The following is a 20,105-nucleotide window of genomic DNA, read 5'->3' as shown; positions in this document are numbered from 1 at the left end:
GCGTTACTTTACGGCTGTTAAAAAACCTCAAAAGGCGTTTTGGTTTTACTGGATGTTTTAATTTCCAAATGCTTCATAGATGTAACATCCAAATGATGCTAGTTTAAAAAAAAGTAACGCTGGTTGTTGTATTCTACTAAGATGTAACGCCACTGAAGGTAACGACGGATTACTTTTCATTAGAAATACAAATGTTTCTTATATCTGGTCTTGAATATACGGATTATACTGAAGCTTGTGCCTCTGTTCAGCTTCTTTCTTCTCTTGCTTGACTTTTGTATGTTAATCTGCCCTCTAGTGGACACAATACACTACTACAAGAGTTCAAAAAAGATGTTGACAATACTAAATGACTTTATTAAAGCGATAGTTCACCCAAAAATGACAATTCCGTTATCATTTACTCACCCTCAAGTTGTTTCAAACCTGTACGAATTTCTTTTTTCTGCTTAACACAAAAGAATATATTCTGACGAGCAGTTTCTGATTCCAAATAACTTTTTTTTTCAGAACTACGGAAACTGTATGGTTACCCACATTCTTCAGAATATCTTCTTTTACGTTCAACAGAAGAAAGAAACTCATTCAGGAATCAGGTATGTAACAACCGTGTAAATAATGACTAAGTTCTGGGTGTACTATCTCTTTAAGAAGTTAACGTAGATTTACATCAATGAATAATGTAATTACAAATAAAAAACAATATTGAGATGTGACGTCAATGTTTATTACGACTTAATGGAAAAGAGACCACATGAGATAATATTCAATCTTAAATAAGTTATATTCAAAAGTTACTAAATTAAACTTAATATATTAAATTATACTGTATATAGACTATGGTTCAAAAGTTTGGGGTTGGTAAGATTTATTAATGTTTTTGAAATCTTATGCTCACCAAAGATGCATTTATTTAATTAAAAAATACAATTTAAACTAATATTTTTTTAATATCATTATGATTTTAAAGAACCATTTTCCATTTAAATGTTTAACACTTTCTCGCTGAATAAAATAATTTCAAAAGGGCCTCAAACTTTTTAATGATAGTGTAAATTAATTATGAAAAATACTGATAGGTCAGCCTGGTTTGAGTTCATTTTCATTTTTTTTATTATTATTTACAAAATATAATAACAGGGACAATAAATCAATATAACAGGAGCAGTAATACATAAATTGCTTTAAAAAAAAAAGTAAAATAAGCCAAGGCAGTGTTTGTCTCCCTTTCGTATCTTCTGAACCTTGTGTAAACTATAGACAAAAGTTAAAGCAGACTAAACAATTAGAAAACACACTGAAGCGTACAGGGATATGGATGATGACAATGATACATGAACAGAAGTCCAGTCACAAATGAGGTACTACACTAAATCTGACGTTGCCAGTATAAACTAGATAGCGAAGGATTGTGGGTAGAATGGTGGGGCTGACAGGTTGTGGCTTCACGCAGCCCAAACTGGCTGCAAAACCTGAGAAACTTAATGCAGTGAATCCGCCACTTACATCAGGGTTACATTTGTTGGCGAAGCGCATGTGGAGCGTATTTTCAAAAACCATTCAAAAACCCTCTTCAACACTTAGTACTGAAGTACTGACGGACCAGACCGAGAGGGAAACGATCGGAGCCCCTGAGGAACTTGTGTTTTTTTTATTGCACAAAGAAAACCTACGGCGGGAAGCTAGAATCCCAAAAAAGGGTATCGCAACAAACAACAGAACAAAGCCACTGCATTAGTAGTTCACTTGATGATATCTTCTTCGCAAGTAACACATTAATAGTTCAACCTAAAATGAAAATTTACTTACAATTTACTCAACCCTCAGGGCATCCAAGATGTAGAGGAGTTTGTCTCTTCATCAGAACAGATTTGGAGAAATTTAGAATTACTTGCTCACCAATAGATCCTCTGCAGTGAATGGGTGCCGTCATAATGAGTTTTTCTCACAAACACACAGTTTTCCATTTCATGACACGTCAATTGTTACTGGAGTGGTGTGGATTACTTATGAATTGTTGTGATGTTTTTTTTGTTTCAGCTGTTTGGACTCCGACGGCACCCATTCACACCCATTCATCCACATCTTGGATGGCCTGAAGGTTGAGTACATTTTTAGTTTTCATTTTTGGATGAACTATTCTTTTAACAAACAGAAATAGGTGATTTAAAAAAAGTTTATAAGAACTACATGCAATGAAAGTTTGCAATGAAAACTTACTGTACAAGCGCTTACTTAACAGTTACTGAAAATGAGTCTTAGTGAGAGCAAATGATCATCTCGTATTTCCAAAGAAGCTTAAAAATTGGTAGTTAAAACGACTTTCATTGCATGTAGTAGTCTGAGAGAAACAACCAGCTCCCTAAAACACCCAGTTACTAGTTAAGTAGTTTAAAAGACAACACAAATTTAATATTATGAACACATTCCTTGATTAAACGGATCGTTCAGCAAAAATGTCAATTCTGTCATCATTTACTCACTCTCATGTCGTTCCAAACCTGTATGACCTACTTTCTTCTGCAGAACTCAAAAACATATTTTTTCAGTCAATGGGGACATTTTCAAGATCTGAACTTTTGGATTACTTTTATGCTACATTATGCATTTTTAGGACCCTGTTGACTTTCATTTTTCGAGATTTTATTTTTTTGTGTTCCTCAGAAGAAACTTGAGAACAACATGAGGGCGAGTAAACGAAGACAGAACGTTACGTAGCCTGAAAAGCGACAACTGCAATTTCCTGGTGAATGACAGTCGTCATGTTTGCTTAGATCTGGAATGTTTTCCTTATGTGAAAGGCTGAGTCACTATTTTGGATGGGTGTTGAGCTGATGGAGGAAGGTGGGCATAAGAGGCTACTAATTAACCCAAAATCTGGGATGGATGGAACAGACGAGGAAGGTGAAGAAAAATCAATCTGAAGCCTTTTTGAGGCAACGTTCTCTGAGCAAGCAGGTGCAGGATCTTCAGGAAAAGACCCTAGTTGTAGTTGGTAAAAACCTGCTCCATGGAGCCCTGAGGCTGGCTGAGAAGAAGGGACGGAGTGGCTACAGGGGAGAGAGGAAAGGTAAAGCTGGGTGGACGGAGAGGCCACGTCTGATGTCTGGAGCGCTGGTGGGAGAAGCGAAAATTGGCTGAACGACTGCTGGCCCTGTGGGCTAGAGCAAGATCCTGCGCATAGTTCCATCTCTCCATTGTTTCGCTCAGAACCTGGAAGAATGAACAGGAATGAAGAAAATGTGGTTAAATGTTTGAGGGAAAACTAAAAGATGTTTGAGTTTCTGTTGTACTTTGGTGAGAACCTTTTTAAGGTTCCACTCGGTTGATTATTGTAGTTTTTGGGTCATTTTCTAATTGAATATACTTTAAAATATTTATTCCTGTGAAGAAAAGCTGAATTCTTAGTATCATTACTCCAGTCTTCAGTGTCACATGATTCTTCAAAAATCATACTAATATGCTGATATGATATATGATGCTCAATGTTGGAACCTGGAATTTTTGGAACCTGTGATACTTTTTTCAGGAATTTTTGATAAATAAAAAGTGTGTATACAAAATAGATATGTACAATATACACTACTATTTAAAAGTCTGTGGTCAGTTTATTTTTTCTTACATATACATATATATATATATATATATGTAAATACTTACATTGTTAGAAAAGATTTCTATTTCGAATAAATGCTGTTCTTTTTAACTTTTTATTCATCAAAGAAAAAAGTATCACAGGTTCCAAAAAAATTAAGCAGCACAGCGTTTTCCAACATTGACAATAAATCAGCATATTAAACTGGATCACGTGACACTGAAGACTGAGTAATGGCTGGTGAAATTCAGCACTGCGTTATAGAAATAAATTATATTTAAAGTATATTAAAATAGGAAAAAAAAAATTTAAAATTGCAATAATATTTAACAATATTACAGTTTTTTTTCTGTATTTTTATTAAATAAATACAGTCTTGATGAACAGATGAGATTCCATTAAAAAAAAACACTAATAAGATAATCTTACTGATCTGAAACTTTTGAACAGCAGTATACATAACTATCTTTTTATTTTTTTATACCACTAATTTTTGATACTATACTAGTGATGTTGTTAACTAAAGCTTAAATTATTATGTTTTGTTAACTGAAATAAAGCTATAAGAAAAGATATAAATAGTATAGATGGAAAAACTTAATTACATTAAAAAAATGTTTATATTATAATTATTCCTGTTATAATTTCTTGATGCAAATAATTAATTATAGTTAATTTTAAGCTGAAGTACTAATTCCTAAATCATAAACTGAAACAGATTAAATAGAAATATTTTAAATAAAAGACACATACACAAAAAAAACTAAAACTATTAAAATAAAAACAGTTTTAAAATATTGTACAATTCTATAATTGTAAATACTGTAAATAATACTAAAAAAACACTACTGTAAACAAATACCAAAAGATATGTTTTTAAACTGTATTGTGATTTTCTGTGATTTTCTGTAACAGGATGGAACAAGACATTGAAGACAAAGGAAAACATAAAATAATACAAAATGTAAAAATTCTCCCCAAAAATGTGTGATACGATTATTTTAAATAATTATTTTACAATTATTATTATTACAATTATTTTAAAATTACCTATTTACTACTGGAGATACTGTGATAAAATATAACTATTAAATATAAATATAACTAATAAAATATTTCATTCATTATCCACCTTTTTCTTCCCGTATGAGTGGGTGTGGCCAGTTGTAATGACCCATTGTTTATGGGTCTGGCTTCCGGTTTCATCCGTATCCAGCTATTTTGAGCTGCACAAAACAGCTGGTTCTGCTGCTTGATATTGCAAACTGGTGTGTCCTACCATGTTATTTTAATGTATTATCTTAATTATGAACACTGGTTTGTAGTACAGCACGTTGTTATTCTTCTTGTTATTTCCCTATATGAACCGGAAGTCTCACTCATATTACTTCCATGATAAAGAAAAGGTTGGATATGAAAACATATATGGGCATGAAAATGTACTGCATAACTAGATCGATCTATTTCCTGGCACATCTATATTTCTGTTTTTACCTGTTTGTCTGTCAGTTTTATGCTGTCAGTGAGCAGGAGGCTCAGGGCTTTAATAGGAAGCGCGGCGTGCGTTTCCGTCGTGGGCGACCGTGAAACTGAGCTGCGCAATTCAGGCTGTCCTCTGGATCGTACGACCAAATGAAAGGCAGCGGAACATAAAAGAACACAAACACAATGGGAAAAATGCTGGCAGATGGAAAACAACAATCAAACAAATCATAACTCATTGACCATCCAGCCCAAAATCAAGAAAAAAATGCATTTATGTTGGACATAAACAAATGAGAAATGAAGAAGCTGGTCGAAAATAAAAAACTGGTACCAATGGAAGGTTTTAATGAACTCATATGCATGTGGAGGGGTAGCTAGTGAAGAGTACCTTGTTTATCCAGCTCCATGACTGCATTTGGCAATGGAGCTTGGAGTTGAATGGAAGACCTACTTGACAAACCTTGTGTGGCACCTTCCACATCACCAGTATCTCCATCTGGCTCAGCATCCTCTCTAAGAGACATACATTTAAGCATCATTAGATCATTATTTTAAAAAAAGTTCAAACTAGTGCTGTCGAAATTAGCGTGTTAACGCAGGCAATTAATTTTTTTCATTTAAACGGCATTAACAATATGCGTGCCAGACCTGCGTCACGTTCAGCAGCGGCAGGTCTTAAAGTTATAGCAGCCAAATAAGCTAATAATCAAAGAACAAAAGAAAAAAAAGAGGAAATCAATACCTCTTGTAGCTTTAAGGATTCATCTATATTTCATATAGTATTTAGTGTTTGATAACTTTATTCAATTTCTGTATATTTTCTACTTGCTAAAGGGCACTTGTAAATAATTTGTTTATGTGAAGATTGTTTTAAGTTCACTTAAAATAAGTTATTTTTTAAAGTCTAATAAATGTGATACTCGCCTTCAGTCATAAAAATATGTAACAAATATTAAAAATATACTGACTTTATGTTGTTTCTAAATTAATTTGAAGATTAAATGTGAAATTATTGCAATATAAAAGTATATTTAAAAACTTTAATGTTAGATGGCAGATTAATCACGATTAATTTCAGAAAAAATGTAAGGTAAATAATGGTTTTATGTGAAGATTGTTTTAAGTTCACTTAAAATATGTTACTTTTTAAGACTAATTAATGTGAAACTCACTTTCAGTCATAAAAAATATGCAACAAATATAAAAAAAATACTGTATTCTATCGTTCTACAATAATTTGAAGATTGAATGTGAAATTATTGCAATATAAAAGTATTTTTAAAAACTTTGTTCGGTGGAATTAATCATGATTAATTGCCAATAATTTCAGGGAACAAAAAAAAAAAACAAAAAAAAAAATCGTAAAAGTGATTAGTCGCGATTATTCGATTAAATTCAAATAATTATTCGACTACATAAAAGTTTATGTTTACATACTATGTGTGTGTGTACTTTGTATATTTATTATGTGTTGTATTTATTTGTATGTAAACGCTTGTATATAATTTATATGTAAATATAAATATTTCACATATAAATCTAACATATTTTTCCTTAATATATACATTGCCCTTCATAAGTTTGGGATCAGTAAGACTTGTAATGTTTCTTAAAGAAGTCATCAAAAGAAGATCAAAATTGCATTTATTTGAAAAAAAGTGAAAATAAAGTCAGAAATCAATCTAATATGCTGATTTATTTTTAGAATGATCTATGCTGGCAACTGCTGTGCTGCCAAAAAAAAAAAAAAAAGCATTTATTTAAAATATAAATCTTCTCCAACAATGTAAGTTTTTTACTATCACTTTTTATCAATTTAACACATCCTTGCTGAATAAAGTAATACTTTCTTAAAAAAAAAAAAACTGACTCCAAACTTTCGAACAGTGTTGTATATTGTTAGATAAGATTTCTATTTTAAATAAACGCTTTTTAACTTTTTATTCAAAGAATCCTGAAAAATGTATCAGAGGTTCCAAAAAAATATATAGCAACACAACTGTTTAAAGCACTGATAATAAATCAGCATTTTAGAAAGATTTAGAAGGATCATGTGACACAAATACTGGAGTAATGATGCTGAAAATTCAGCTTTGATCACAGAAATAAATTCGATTTTTAATGTGCATTTAAATAGAAGAACATTATTTTACATCGTAATTAATCTTTCATGATATTACATCGAATAAACAGCCTTGATGAGCATTAAAAACTTTACAAATCTTACTGATCCCAAACTTTTGATATGTGTTTGTATTTATATATACACATAATAAATATACACAGTACACACACATATAGCATGTAAACAAACTTTTATTTTGAATCGATTAATTCGCGACTAATCGTTTTGCTACGCCAAACCAAAGCAAAAAAAACACCACACTTACGTGTTGCCAGATGGCAGATTGCACTTTTTCCGACCCAGCTTGGTGGCCTGCTGTGTGAAATACTCATGCCGCTCTGATTTCTTCCACATGTAGTAGTACTCTACACACTCGCCTACTGAGCGCGTGCGGACCTGGGTGAGGGCAAATAAAAGCGACCAACACATTAAGGGACTCTCATTTCTCAAAATGTCCCACTACTGGAAAACAATGTATGTTATAAGAAAACTTGTTAAGATCTAGTTCACCTTGTTGGCTTGTATGAGGTTGAAGTTCTTCCCATGGGCACGGTAACCATACTCAAAGTTACGACACTCTTCTTCACTCCAGCCACAAAGCTCTTCTGGAACATTTTTTTTACAATGAAATTAACCTGCTATACATACTGGGAGTTGGATGCATGGGTTTAATTTTTTAAGGTTTGAGAAAGACAATAACAGAAAGAGAGACAAATACAGAGGTCTTACCATTGAAAATCTTGACATTAAAGCGATATCTTCTTAGTGCCTCTTCTGCATTGAAGTTGCATTTCACTAGTTCATACAGAGCCTACAAAAGAGATGAATGAAAGAGTAAATTCAACCACTGAAAGATCAAACATGAACCACTAAAGACAAAAAGTTATAGTGAGGTACAAAAGAATGAGACCACTATATACAGTCAAGCCCGAAATTATTCATACCCCTGGCAAATTCTGACTTAAACTTTCTTTTATTCAACCAGCAAGTTTTTTTTTTTGATCGGAAATGACACAGGCTTCTCCCAAAAGATAAGACGATGTACAAGAGGCATCATTGTGGAAAAAAATATTTCTCAGCTTTTATTTACATTTGAACAAAAAGTGGCATGTCCAAAATTATTCATACCCTCTGCAAACTGTCACAGTCTATGGGAAAATCCAAAGTTCTATACCATTCCAAATAGTCCAAGCTGTTCTAAAGCATCCTAATTACCCTGATTCATTGGGAACAGCTGTTTTAATCAACTCAACAGGTGAAAAACAGAAGCTCTCTGCTGTTGGTTTGTGGACAGTCATGGCTAAGACAAACGAGCTCACCGAGGACCTGCGGCTGCGCATTGTGGCTGCTCACAAGTCAGGAAAGGGCTATAAGACCATATCTAAATGTTTTGAAGTTCTAGTGGCTACAGTGCAAAGCATTATTAAAAAATACAAAACGTTCCGCACTGTGAAAAATCTCAGAGGACGTGGTCGAAAGCCAAAAGTGACACCTGTGTTGGCCAGGAGGATAGTGAGAGAGGTAAAAAAGAATCCAAGGATCACCACCAAGGCCATCCTGATGAATCTGGGCTCTGCTGGTGGCAACATCTCAAGGCAGACAGTCCAACGGACACTGCACACCACTGGGTTCCACAGATGCAGACCAAGGAGGAAACCACTTCTCCAGATAAGGCACACAAAAGCCTGCTTGGCCTTTGCAAATGCTCATCTGGACAAAGAAGAAGACTTCTGTTTTATGGTAAAATGAAACAAAAATTGAATTGTTTGACCACAATGATGTAGCCTTCATTTGGCATAAAAAAGGAGAAGCCTTCAACCCTAAGAACACCATCCCCACTGTCAAACATGGTGGTGGGAACCTAATGTTTTGGGGGTGTTTTTCAGCTGGTGAACCAGGGAAACTAATCACAGTAAACGGCACCATGAAAAAGGAGCAATACATCAAAATTCTTAGGCAGTCTGCAGAGAAACTTGGCCTTGGGCACCAGTGGACATTTCAGCACGACAACGACCCAAAACACACAGCAAAAGTGGTGAAGAAGTGGTTAGCAGACAAAAACATTAACGTTTTGCAGTGGCCCAGCCAGAGTCCTGACTTAAATCCAATTGAGAATCTGTGGAGGGAGCTAAAGATCAGGGTGATGGCAAGGAGACCCTCCAACCTGAAAGAGTTGGAGCTCATCGCTAAAGATGCAAAAAGCTGGCCAGCAATTATAGGAAGTGTTTGATTGCTGTAATAGCCAATAAAGGCTTTTCTATTGATTACTGAACATTGATTTCCACAATGATGCCTCTTGTACAACATATTATTATTTTCTGGGAGACGTCTATGTCATTTCTAATTAAAAAAAAAACTTGCTGGTTGAATAAAAGTAACTTTTAAGTCAGAATTTGCCAGGGGTATGAATAATTTCAGGCTTGACTGTATTTAAAATTATATATGTCCAAGGACAGAACCCCATACTTTAAATTAATAAATAAAATAAAATAATAAATTAGTAAATAAAATATAATATAATATAAATATAACATAAATACATCAATATATAATACAAAAATAACATTTGTAAGAAAAAACAAGTGTTGCATCCGTGAGGTTCAACCCAACCTGCTCATTGTCTTTGACTATATCCCCTGTGGTCAAAGTGTTTGTAGGTCCATCGTCACTTCCTTTTCTCTGGACTTCAAGCAAAAACTTCTCTACAGCCAGACTGGACAACGCATCTGGGGTCCACAATAACTGGTCCTCATTTTCATAGGCTGGGGATAACAGTAACAAAACAGGTGTGGGTGCTGGGGGACTCGGCAGTTGGGTTATGCAAAACAGACCACTGAAACCACATCCCTGGAGCCTGCGTATAAGACACCAGACAAGAGAAGACACTCACCTCTTTCATAAAAAGTGTGTGTACAGAGAGAAGGAATTATAGCCTGATACTGGGGGCCCACCATGATGTCCTGATAATCAAATCGAATCACAAAAGCATTACTACAGTGTTTTTTAACATTAAGTTAACATTTTAAAAGCATTAAAAAATAAATACAAATTCTATTTTACTGACACACTAACAATAGTAATACTGTAAAATATCTAAAATAATGGATTTATGAATAATAGATTTATAAATGTAATAGAAATGTAATTTATTACTGTGATGACAAAGCAGCCATTACTCCCGTCTTCAGCGTCATCTGATCCTTCATTCTAATATGCTCAACGGTGATTTATACAAGTACTAAACTTAGATCAAATAAAAACATATGTGCTGAATAAAAATATGAATTAAAAAACCCAAAAATAGTATTTTTCAGCATTAAATCTTTGAAAATGTATTTAACTTTTAACTATGAGGTCCCACTGGGCTATATTCTTGGACCATTATAATTTCCTAAAACACTACCAGTCAAAAGTTTTTGAATACTAAGGTTTTTAATGTTTTTTTTAACAATTCTCCTCTGCTCACCAAGTCTGCATTTATTTGATCCAAAATACAGCAAAAGCAGTACTATTTTGTAAATATTTTACTACTTAAAAACACTGCTATTTGAATATATTTTAAAATCAAATTTATTCCTGTGATCAAAGTTTTTTGTAATTTTTTTTGCATCATTACTCCAGTCTTTTGTCACATGATCCTTCAGACATCTAATATTCTAATATTATATTATAATATTCTAAAATTCTAATATGCTGAAACGTTTCATTGTTATTATGATTATCAATATTTAAAACGGTTAAGTACATTTTTAGTACACATTTTAGAAATTAATACTTTTATTTGATAAAGATATTTATAGTGTTATTTATTTCAGATAAATGCTGTTCTTCTGAACTTTCTATTCATCAAACAAACCTAAGAAAAACTAAGTAAATTCAGGCTTAGTGAGCAGAAAACACTTCATTAAAAAACATTAAAAAGCTTACCATTCAAAAACTTTACTGTTTGTGTACATATATAGCCCTATATATAAAGCCACATATATTTAATTATTAATAAGGTGTAACTTGTCAAACTTAGAAAAAATAGAACTGTATTAAACTATATTTAATAAATCAATCTAAAAAAGCAGTGACAAGATGCAAAAAAAAAATCGTAACTGAATTAAAGCTGAAATAAAATATAAACAGTAAACTATAACATAAATCTTTTCTTTACCTTGCGGCCATCACTGGAGGGGTTAGAGGTGCTTTCTGAGTCATCTTCGGAGCAGCTGACTGAAGTGTCTTTGTCATCACCTGGTAAAGTAAAGAATCGTTTGAGAGTAAACCCTAAACCTTTTTGAAAACAGAAAATAGATTTTTTTTTTTTTTCATAGAAAATGTCTTATGTTGCCAGCAAGATATATAACAGACAAATATGATTAAAGGGATAGTTCACCCAATAGTTCAAAATGAAAATTCTGTCATTAATTACTCACCCTCATGTCATTGCAAACCCATAAGACCTTTGTTTATCTTCAGAATACAAATTAAGATATTTTTGATGAAATCCAAGACCTTTCTGACTGCAAAGACAGCAAGGCTCCACAAAATTACGGTTAAACCACTGATGTCACATGGACTATTTAGTCGATGTCCTCTCTGGGCCTTGAACATGGTAGTTTGGTTGCTGTCTATGGGTCAGAGAGCTCTCGGATTTCATCAAAAATATGTTAATTTGTCCTCTGAAGATGAACAAAGATCTTACAGGTTTGGAACAACATGAGGGTAAATAATGAACTATTCCTTTAAGTTCCAAATGTATGTGCATTGTGGACAAATCAGCTTTAACAACAACAAAAAGGCACCTAGCACTGCTAAGGACGGACATTGCTTACAAGAATATTTGCTTAGGAGTTGACCGTACAATAAAATAAGTGGCATTGTAATTTGACGTTTTACCTCTTAGGTGACATTGCAAGAGGTCAGATGAATGGGACGTGACGGAGAGTGTGAGGTCATCAGCAGAAGAATGGCTGTCCACATCCTCCCCTGAGAGTAGAGCTTTACCTATCTGAACCTATGAAACATTAACAATTTCCAGTTATAAGGCATATAGTAGTTTCCTAAAGAAGTTACAAGGAGCACTTTAAAGGCGAATTTCAATGCCGGAATAAAGATTCCCTGATCACTTACTCACCCCCATGTGATCCAAGATGTTCATGTCTTTCTTTCTTTCCAAAGGAAATTAATGTTTTTGAGGAAAACATTCCAGGATTTTTCTCCATATAGTGGACTTCAATGGGTCGAAGATCCAAAATGCAGTTTCAATGCAGCTTTAAAGAGCTCAACACAATCCCAGCCGAGGAACAAGGGTCTTATCTAGCGAAACGACTGGTCATTTTCTTAAAACAATAAAGATTTATATACTTTTTAACCACAAATGCAACCTCAAGCATTATGTAGTCACGCGTGACTTAGGTGGAAGTACCAACCCAGCGTTTGCAAAGCGAACATGCAAAGAAAGTCAAACACTCTTTACAAAAAAAAAAAAGGTGAAACAACAATGTCGAAGGATTTTGAAGTTGGAGTTTTTGAACCTGAGCACACAGACAAAGAACTAACCGTGTGTGACTTCCAACGTGTTTATGTAAGGCGTGAAGACGCGCATGCGCATCGAAGAGCTAATGCAAGATGAGCATTTGTGGTTAAAAAGTATATAAATTTGTATTTTTTAAGAAAATGCCTGATCGTTTCGCTAGATAAGACTCTTATTTCTTGGCGGGGATCGTGTAGAACCCTTTGAAGCTGCATTGAAACTGCAATTTGGACCTTCAACCCATTGGCCACCACTGAAGTCCACTATTTGAAGAAAATTCCTTGAATGTTTTCCTCAAAAAACTTAATTTCTTTGTGACTGAAGAAAGAAAGACATTAACATCTTGGACATAGGAGTGAGTAAAATACCAGGATTTGAGGGAGTGAACTTCTCCTTTAAAATTCTACTGAGGAGGATAAGCAAAAGAAGAAAAACTGAAAAAACTTTTATAGATAAGTCAGTCACATTTACTGAAGTTCGGTGAATATTTGTAGACAATATTGTGTAATTTCAAATAGGAATCCGTGCTATTGGGAATTTCGCTTGAGGGCAAAAGATTTCACAATGGGTTCACACAAATTCGCCAAGTTGACCAACAGAAAGCTGCTTTGTTTAATAGTGATTTATGCGTGAGCTGAACTTAATACATCACTACACATTTGAAATTAAACAAAGGCCTTTTGCCCTGAGCTTCTTTTTTCTTTAAAGGTTACCACACCTTTTGATTATCAAATAATGTAATAATCAGATACGAGATTCATGAGGGAAAATATAAAATAAGAAATAAAGTCACAGTTGTGAGAAATAAAACCACATTTTAAGGTTATGAGAAACTAAGTTGATGTTTTATGCTATTGAAACTGCAACTTATAAAAAAAAAAACTAAAAAAAAAAAACTTGTTATCCACTGTAAGCTTTTACTTTGAATGTACCTTGTCCAGTGTCATTTCAGGCAGACTGGCTGCCAGCTCGTTCGGCTCCTGTTGTTGTTTCAGGACAGGATCAGGCATGTTGTACCCATAAAGTGCCAGCAGTTGCTCAAGGGGCATCTCACCACCCTGTGGAAAGGTGATCAAAACAATTCTGTTTTCCCTCTTATTCATCAACATTAACAGGTATCTGAAATTGAAAGATGAATTTGTTCCACTCACTGCATGGGACTTGGTTGCCATCTTTATCGCCCGTCTCCGCAGGGCCACCAGGCTCCCGTCCTGCTCCTCTAGGAACGTGGTTGCCCGGGGAAGGGGCTCCAGCGGCCCCGCATAGCCCTGGTGAAAAATGTCTACACGACTGATCCGTTGGTCCTTGGAGCCCATTCGAACAGCTAAAGCACAGATAATTCTCATTATTTCATCAAAATTTATTTAATTATAATTACAATTTTAAAACAATAAGGCCTTGGTTTCACAGACAGACTAAACCAGGATTAGGCCATAGTTCAATTAGGAATTTTTAAACGTGCCTTAGAATAAAACATGACTGGTGTCCATCTTTACGCAAAACAAAGGAACTGATATGCTTTAGGATTGAGTTTGAAACAGCTCAGGCTTACATTTTAGTCTGGGACTAGGCTTAAGCCTTGTCTGTGAATCTGAGGGCAAATGTTTAAAATGAAGACAAAAAGTCGAGGGGAACTGACTTCATACATCAGCTAAAAATGACATTTGTAAATGTTGGTTCAATTTAAAAGTAGCTGGAGAAATGGCTAAAATAAGCTTTTAAGAAAAGGTTTTGAAACATTTTCGGCAAATCCGGTTGAAATGGCATTCGGAAAAGTTCAATCAACAATTACCCTCAAATACATTGATAGGTGCGTAGGGAAAATGACCAAAGAGGTCCAACTTCAAAACAAACAAACACTATCCGCAATTGCAAATGTATCAAAATATGTATTTTCTGTCCATGACCTTCATTAGCCTGTTTAAAGGTGACTTTAAGACCTTTTGAAAGCACTATATTTATGGAGGTAAAATATCCACCTGGTAATTAAAAGTTGTGAGAGGAAAAAAGCTAAATAAACCAGTATGATTTTCAATAACTTCTCACTAACTTCCTTAAGATCTGAAATGAAGTATTTACTCAGTAAACCTTGTCACAGGTCACGAAACGCAATTATGAAACATCATCCTAACAAAATTTTACCTCAGCAACCGTAATTTCCACCAGAATACCATAGTTAGAAGTCTTGTTAATTACTTTTCACATACTTTTAGACTAATTCATGAAATATTTCATTTGATGAACATGAATTGTGACCCTGGACCACAAAACCAGTCATAATTAACAAGGGTATATTTGTAGCAATAGCCAAAAATACATTGTATGGGTCAAAATGATACATTTTTAGGCCAAAAATCATTAGGATATTAGTTAAAAACATGTTCCATGAAGATATTTTGTATATTTTCTACCGCGAATATATCAAAACGTAATTTTGGACAACTTTAAAGGCGATTTTTCTCAATATTTTTATTTTTGTGCATCCTCAGATTCCAGATTTTCAAATAGTCGTATCTCAGCCCAATACTATCCTATCCTGACAAGCCACACATCAACGGCAAGCTTATTTATTCAGCTTTCAGATGGACAGTGATTTGAATCTCAGTTTCAAAAAAATAACCTTTATGACTGGGTCACAACATGAATTATGTTCAAAACGTTACGAAGTAACTATTCCAACAGAAGGTCTCTAGAACAAAAGCTACTGTACTAAATCTTTCAGAATATAAGCCCTCAGACAAAAAGCACCAAGGTAAACATAGTTATTGATAGTTTCAAATGTGATATTAACCTTCACCACTATTAAACCCGTTCTAGATAACATCTAAATACATTTTTCCCTTCACATAACAAGTCTCCCTCAGAAAAACGTAATGTTATTCTCTATGTTTGCCTCAGAAAACATTTCTTAACACAGTCTTAAGCTCAAAGCAAAGAGTTTCAAACACCACAAACATATTTAAAGTCTCTTTTCTTAACTGTCTCCTCATCATAAACGCATTTGTATGTGACGAGACTGAGCTTTCCTGAAGTTAGTCAGTCACTCAGGCGCTTTCCTGTAAGTCAGTGCTGAACATTTGCACCGTGACTCTGAACCGGTGCGAAAAGGAAACAGTTTTAGGGAAGTCGAGGAGGCAGTGACAGTATCTGAAGTTTTGAAACTTTAGACCTGCCATCGGTCCCGCTCCGTGCGCACCTGGGACACACTTCAGCACCAGCGCTCTCGTCTCTCTCCCGTTGTTTCGAACTGCGCTCGATCTGGCGAATTAAACGCTCGTGAACGCGTACAGACGTAGAGATAGATAGAGTGGCGAAACGCTGAGGAGTGCTCCCATTTTAACTTCCTCCTTATTAATGACCGTCAATCTTTGGCGTTTTCAGAGTCGCTCGATCAGACGGGCCCGGTCTTAAGCTGTCCGTTAATGAGCGGCTGCTTGTTAAAGTGTACCGGAGCGGCTGAATCATTTAATCGTTGTGTTGTTCTTCCCCCAAGCCCCGCAGCTCACTTACCTCCGCCATTCCGATTCTGCGCAAGCGGTGGAATGCCCGGATGTTGTGTAGAACTCCTATTGAACTTACATTCTGACTAACTAACACTCATAATAGTAACCAAACCATCTCAAATTAATAAAACAGGATTTCATGTGCACTGTTGAATAGAAATGGATACCGTCGGTAATATTTGTGGGCAAAATATACTTTAGAGTTGAGGGTTCGAAAATATAAATGTATTTTTAAGTCATCTACAATGAATGAAATTGCCGAAGTTTTGACTTTACGTAAACATTTTGATATGGCTAGTATAAAGTCATATAACAAGCACATCTTAAAGATGATGACAGTGTCAAAGATCCATAAATAATGTTATAATACAGGTTGAACTGTCATGGGTTATGAAATTAATAATTAGTATATTTTAAAACATCTTTGTCTCATTTCATATCATCATGATATGTAAATATACTACACTGTAACGTTCAAAAGTTTAGGTTAAAAAGTCACGAAGATTGCATTTATTTGATCAAAAATACAATATAACAATATAATACTTTTTTCGATTTTAATATATGTGACCACTGGACCACAAAACCAGTCATAAGGTTAAATTTTACAAAACTGAGATTTATACATCATATGAAAGCTCAATAAATAAGCTTTCTATTGATGTATGGTTTGTTAGGATAGGACAATATTTGACCGAGATACATCTATTTGAAAATCTGGAATATAAGGGTGCAAAAAACTCAAAATACTGAGAAAATCACCTTTAAAGTTGTCCAAATTAGGTTCTTAACAATGCATATTACAAATCAAAAATTACATTTTGATATATTTATAGTAGGAATTTTACAAAAAATCTTCATGGAACATGATCTTTACTTAATATCCTAATGATTTTTGGCATAAAAGAAAAATCTAAAATTTTGACCCATGCAATGTATTTTTGGCTATTGCTACAAACATACCCCAGCGACTTAAGACTGGTTTTGTGGTCCAGGGTCACATATATTATTAACAGTGCTGCGGAAAGTAATCTGTTACGTTACTTTTGAGTTACTTTTAAATCTGGGAACACTGCAAAAAAAGCTTATTTTACTTAGTATTTTTGTCTTGTTTCTAGTCAATATTCTGAAAAGAAATTAATTAAGATTAAGAATTAAGAATTTACTCGATAAGCAAAATGACATACAAAATGACATACAATATTTAATATTGTTTCCAGGGGGAAAATACAAATTTAAGCGCAGTTTGCTTTAAAATAAGTCAAATTATTTCTAGTAAATGCATCATAATTTAAGTTTTTTATATATATATATATATTTTTTTTTTTGACTAGAAACAAGACAAAAATACAAAGCAAGATAAGCCTTTTTTGCAGTGAAGGGCTTGGTTGTTTGTTTTTAAAATAAAAGTTCTAGTTTTGGCAAATATATGAGCACAAATGTTATTTTATCTAAAGTAATTTTTGCTTATTAGTATGGTTAAACCGGATAATTGAAGGTCAGCAGCAAAGACATTGGTTCATAAAATAGGATTAAATAAATAAGGGATATTTGTGTTATTTAACATATTTAATTATTGCAAGTTTGTATTATATTCTGAGTTTGCATTTCATTGTTTTTATTCATTTGAAAGAATACTGAATCTTTTTTTTGTGACTGATAAGTTATGCATGTTATTTGAGTGAAAAGGTAACTCAGATATTTTCTTGTAAATTAAAAGGTAATACGTTTCTTTAATAGTTACTTGAAAAAAAGTCTTTATTTAATTTTTTTATTTTGTTTTTTAGTTTTCTATTGGTTTCAGTAGTGACCAGGAGTAAAATTGATTGATTGATTCATTCATTCATTCATAAATATTTTTATTATTATTATTATTATTATTTAGATGAAGTAAAATAAACATTCTCTTTAAGGAATGACAAAAAAAGTCATTTTCTGTTATTCATTTTCTTTACATATTAATAAAATGGTTTTTTTTATCTTAAATGTTCAATAATGCACAATAATGTAATTCAATATTCAACATTAGAGGAGGACAAAATGTAAAATTGAAGAAATTAACGTTTAAAATCCTACCCCTTCAATGTTTATAGTGGTCACAGACCTGGTAAAAGAGTCCATACTGTATTACTTTACAAATTGGACTGGTACATCCTAATACATACAGTTTGGCATAACATGGATTTATTTTATCCAAGTCTTGGTAAACAAAACCAAGACCCCCTTTAGATGAGCTCTTCATTAGTCTATTGTAAACATCTTGATTTGTATATAAGGCCTGGATTACATGAAACAGGAACTTGGGCATGCTCACAGACTGTTGTTTTGACATTGGACGGCAGACTCCATGTGATCTGTTGTACTAATCACACATGGAGATTCATTGGAGAGGATGAAGGGGGAGTGGCGAGTGTGTTGTTTGCAGATAAACTCATCATGTGTATCAGTGTGTGTCTATCAGTATACGTCGTCTTTTTGCCCTGATGTTCTATAAGCTATGCTTTCTTGCCCAAAGCCCAATCCTAGTGACAAACAGAAACCATACTACTGGTTTCAGATGAGAAATAAACTGTAAAGTCTGCAAACACCTGTGCATCAGTTTCTTAAAGGATGTGGTCTGACTTAGAAGAGCTGACAAGTAATTTGTTGTGGAACAATTCAACAAGTAGAGAAAACCGTAAAAAAAGTAACATTTCCACATCTGATTCATAGTGAAATATATATCTCTTTATTAGAAATTATAGATCAATTAACATTTTAATTGCACTTTGATAGATGAAGTACTTTTTCTCTGCTGTATTCAACCTTTTGTTGTTATGGCTACAGTTGACATGGAAAAATATGACTGTCAAAACACATCCTTGAGATTTTAAAGGAGATCAGATTTCAGCTGATTGTCATATTATTTCAGTTCTATTGACTCTTGCATGTAATTTGATCCAGAAAGGTTATATTAGAGGTAAAAGAGCCTGTTAATATCATAAAATCAGACCTAGTGGGCAGTGTGTCGACATATAACACCATTGCGTTACGGCTGTCCCGAGTTCGAATCCCAGCCTGAGGACCTTTCCTGATCCCATCCCCCTGTCTCTCTCTCCCACTTTGCTTCTGGTCTCTTCTACACTATCCTATCGTAATAAAGGCAAAATGGCAAAAACAAATCTTAAAAAAAAAGTGTTCTGGTAAACTGTTTGATAACAGTCATTTAAGTGCTCCAAACAACGAATTAATGTAGAAGAACCACACACCAGCCAAGTGAACATTTTGCTTCAGAGATGAGCACAAATCAGATTTTTTTCAAAATTGCAAAATATAAATAAATTCTGAGATGTAAGTCATAATTCAGAGACATAAAGTGAGAATTGCGAGGTATAATTATGCAACTGAGTTTTAAAGTCACAATTGCTAGATATAAATTCGCAATTACAAGTTCTAAAGTCATAATTTTGAGATACAGTCAGGGTTTCGAGATATAAAGACTGAATTCCAAGATATAAAGTCATAATTGCGAGATGTAAATAAAGTGAAAATTTTACTTTAAAAAAAGTTTTAAAGTCATAATTGCGAGATATAAATACACAAATGAAAGTTCTAAAGTCATAATTCCATGTATTATAAAGTCAGAACTGCAAGACATAAATTCGCAATTGCAAGTTCAAAAGTCGTAATTCCGAGATATAAAGTCATAATTTTGCGAGATATAAATTCGCAAATTAAAGTTCTAAAGTCGTAATTCTGAGATATAGTCAGAATTGCGAGATATAAAGACAGAATTCTGAGATATAAAGTCAGAATTGCGAGATATAAATTCCCAATTGCGAGTTCTACAGTCACAATTTACGAGATATAAAGTCATAATTGCTAGATATAATTTTG

General features: G+C 33.8%; 1 protein-coding gene across 1 annotated transcript; it reads right to left on the bottom strand.

Annotated features, from left to right (window-relative positions):
• Nucleotides 1-1,146: 1,146 nt before the first annotated feature.
• Nucleotides 1,147-14,046, bottom strand: mier2 (mesoderm induction early response 1, family member 2). Its single transcript, XM_073844446.1, has 12 exons — nt 13,878-14,046; nt 13,659-13,784; nt 12,090-12,207; nt 11,365-11,444; nt 10,096-10,165; nt 9,816-9,967; nt 7,935-8,016; nt 7,716-7,810; nt 7,471-7,601; nt 5,469-5,593; nt 5,090-5,210; nt 1,147-3,213 (listed from the first exon to the last, which is right to left on the bottom strand). The coding sequence occupies exons 1-11, from the start codon at nt 14,040-14,042 to the stop codon at nt 5,131-5,133; spliced, it is 1,224 nt and encodes a 407-aa protein (XP_073700547.1). The 5' UTR covers nt 14,043-14,046; the 3' UTR covers nt 1,147-3,213; nt 5,090-5,130.
• Nucleotides 14,047-20,105: the final 6,059 nt, after the last annotated feature.

The sequence above is a fragment of the Garra rufa genome, chromosome 7 (genome assembly GCF_049309525.1).
Source record: "Garra rufa chromosome 7, GarRuf1.0, whole genome shotgun sequence".
Taxonomy (NCBI): Eukaryota; Metazoa; Chordata; class Actinopteri; order Cypriniformes; family Cyprinidae; genus Garra; species Garra rufa.
Note: the sequence above shows the minus strand (reverse complement) of the source record. Positions and strands in the feature narration are given on the sequence as shown.

Excerpts from the sequence above, each read along its gene's own strand:
- mier2 (XM_073844446.1), bottom strand. The coding sequence starts at position 14,042 with ATGGGCTCCAAGGACCAACGGATCAGTCGTGTAGACATTTTTCACCAG. Across the intron at positions 12,208-13,658 it reads CTGAAATGACACTGGACAAG|GTTCAGATAGGTAAAGCTCT; the intron begins GTACATTCAAAG and ends AATGTTTCATAG. Across the intron at positions 7,602-7,715 it reads ACCTCATACAAGCCAACAAG|GTCCGCACGCGCTCAGTAGG; the intron begins GTGAACTAGATC and ends GCCCTCACCCAG.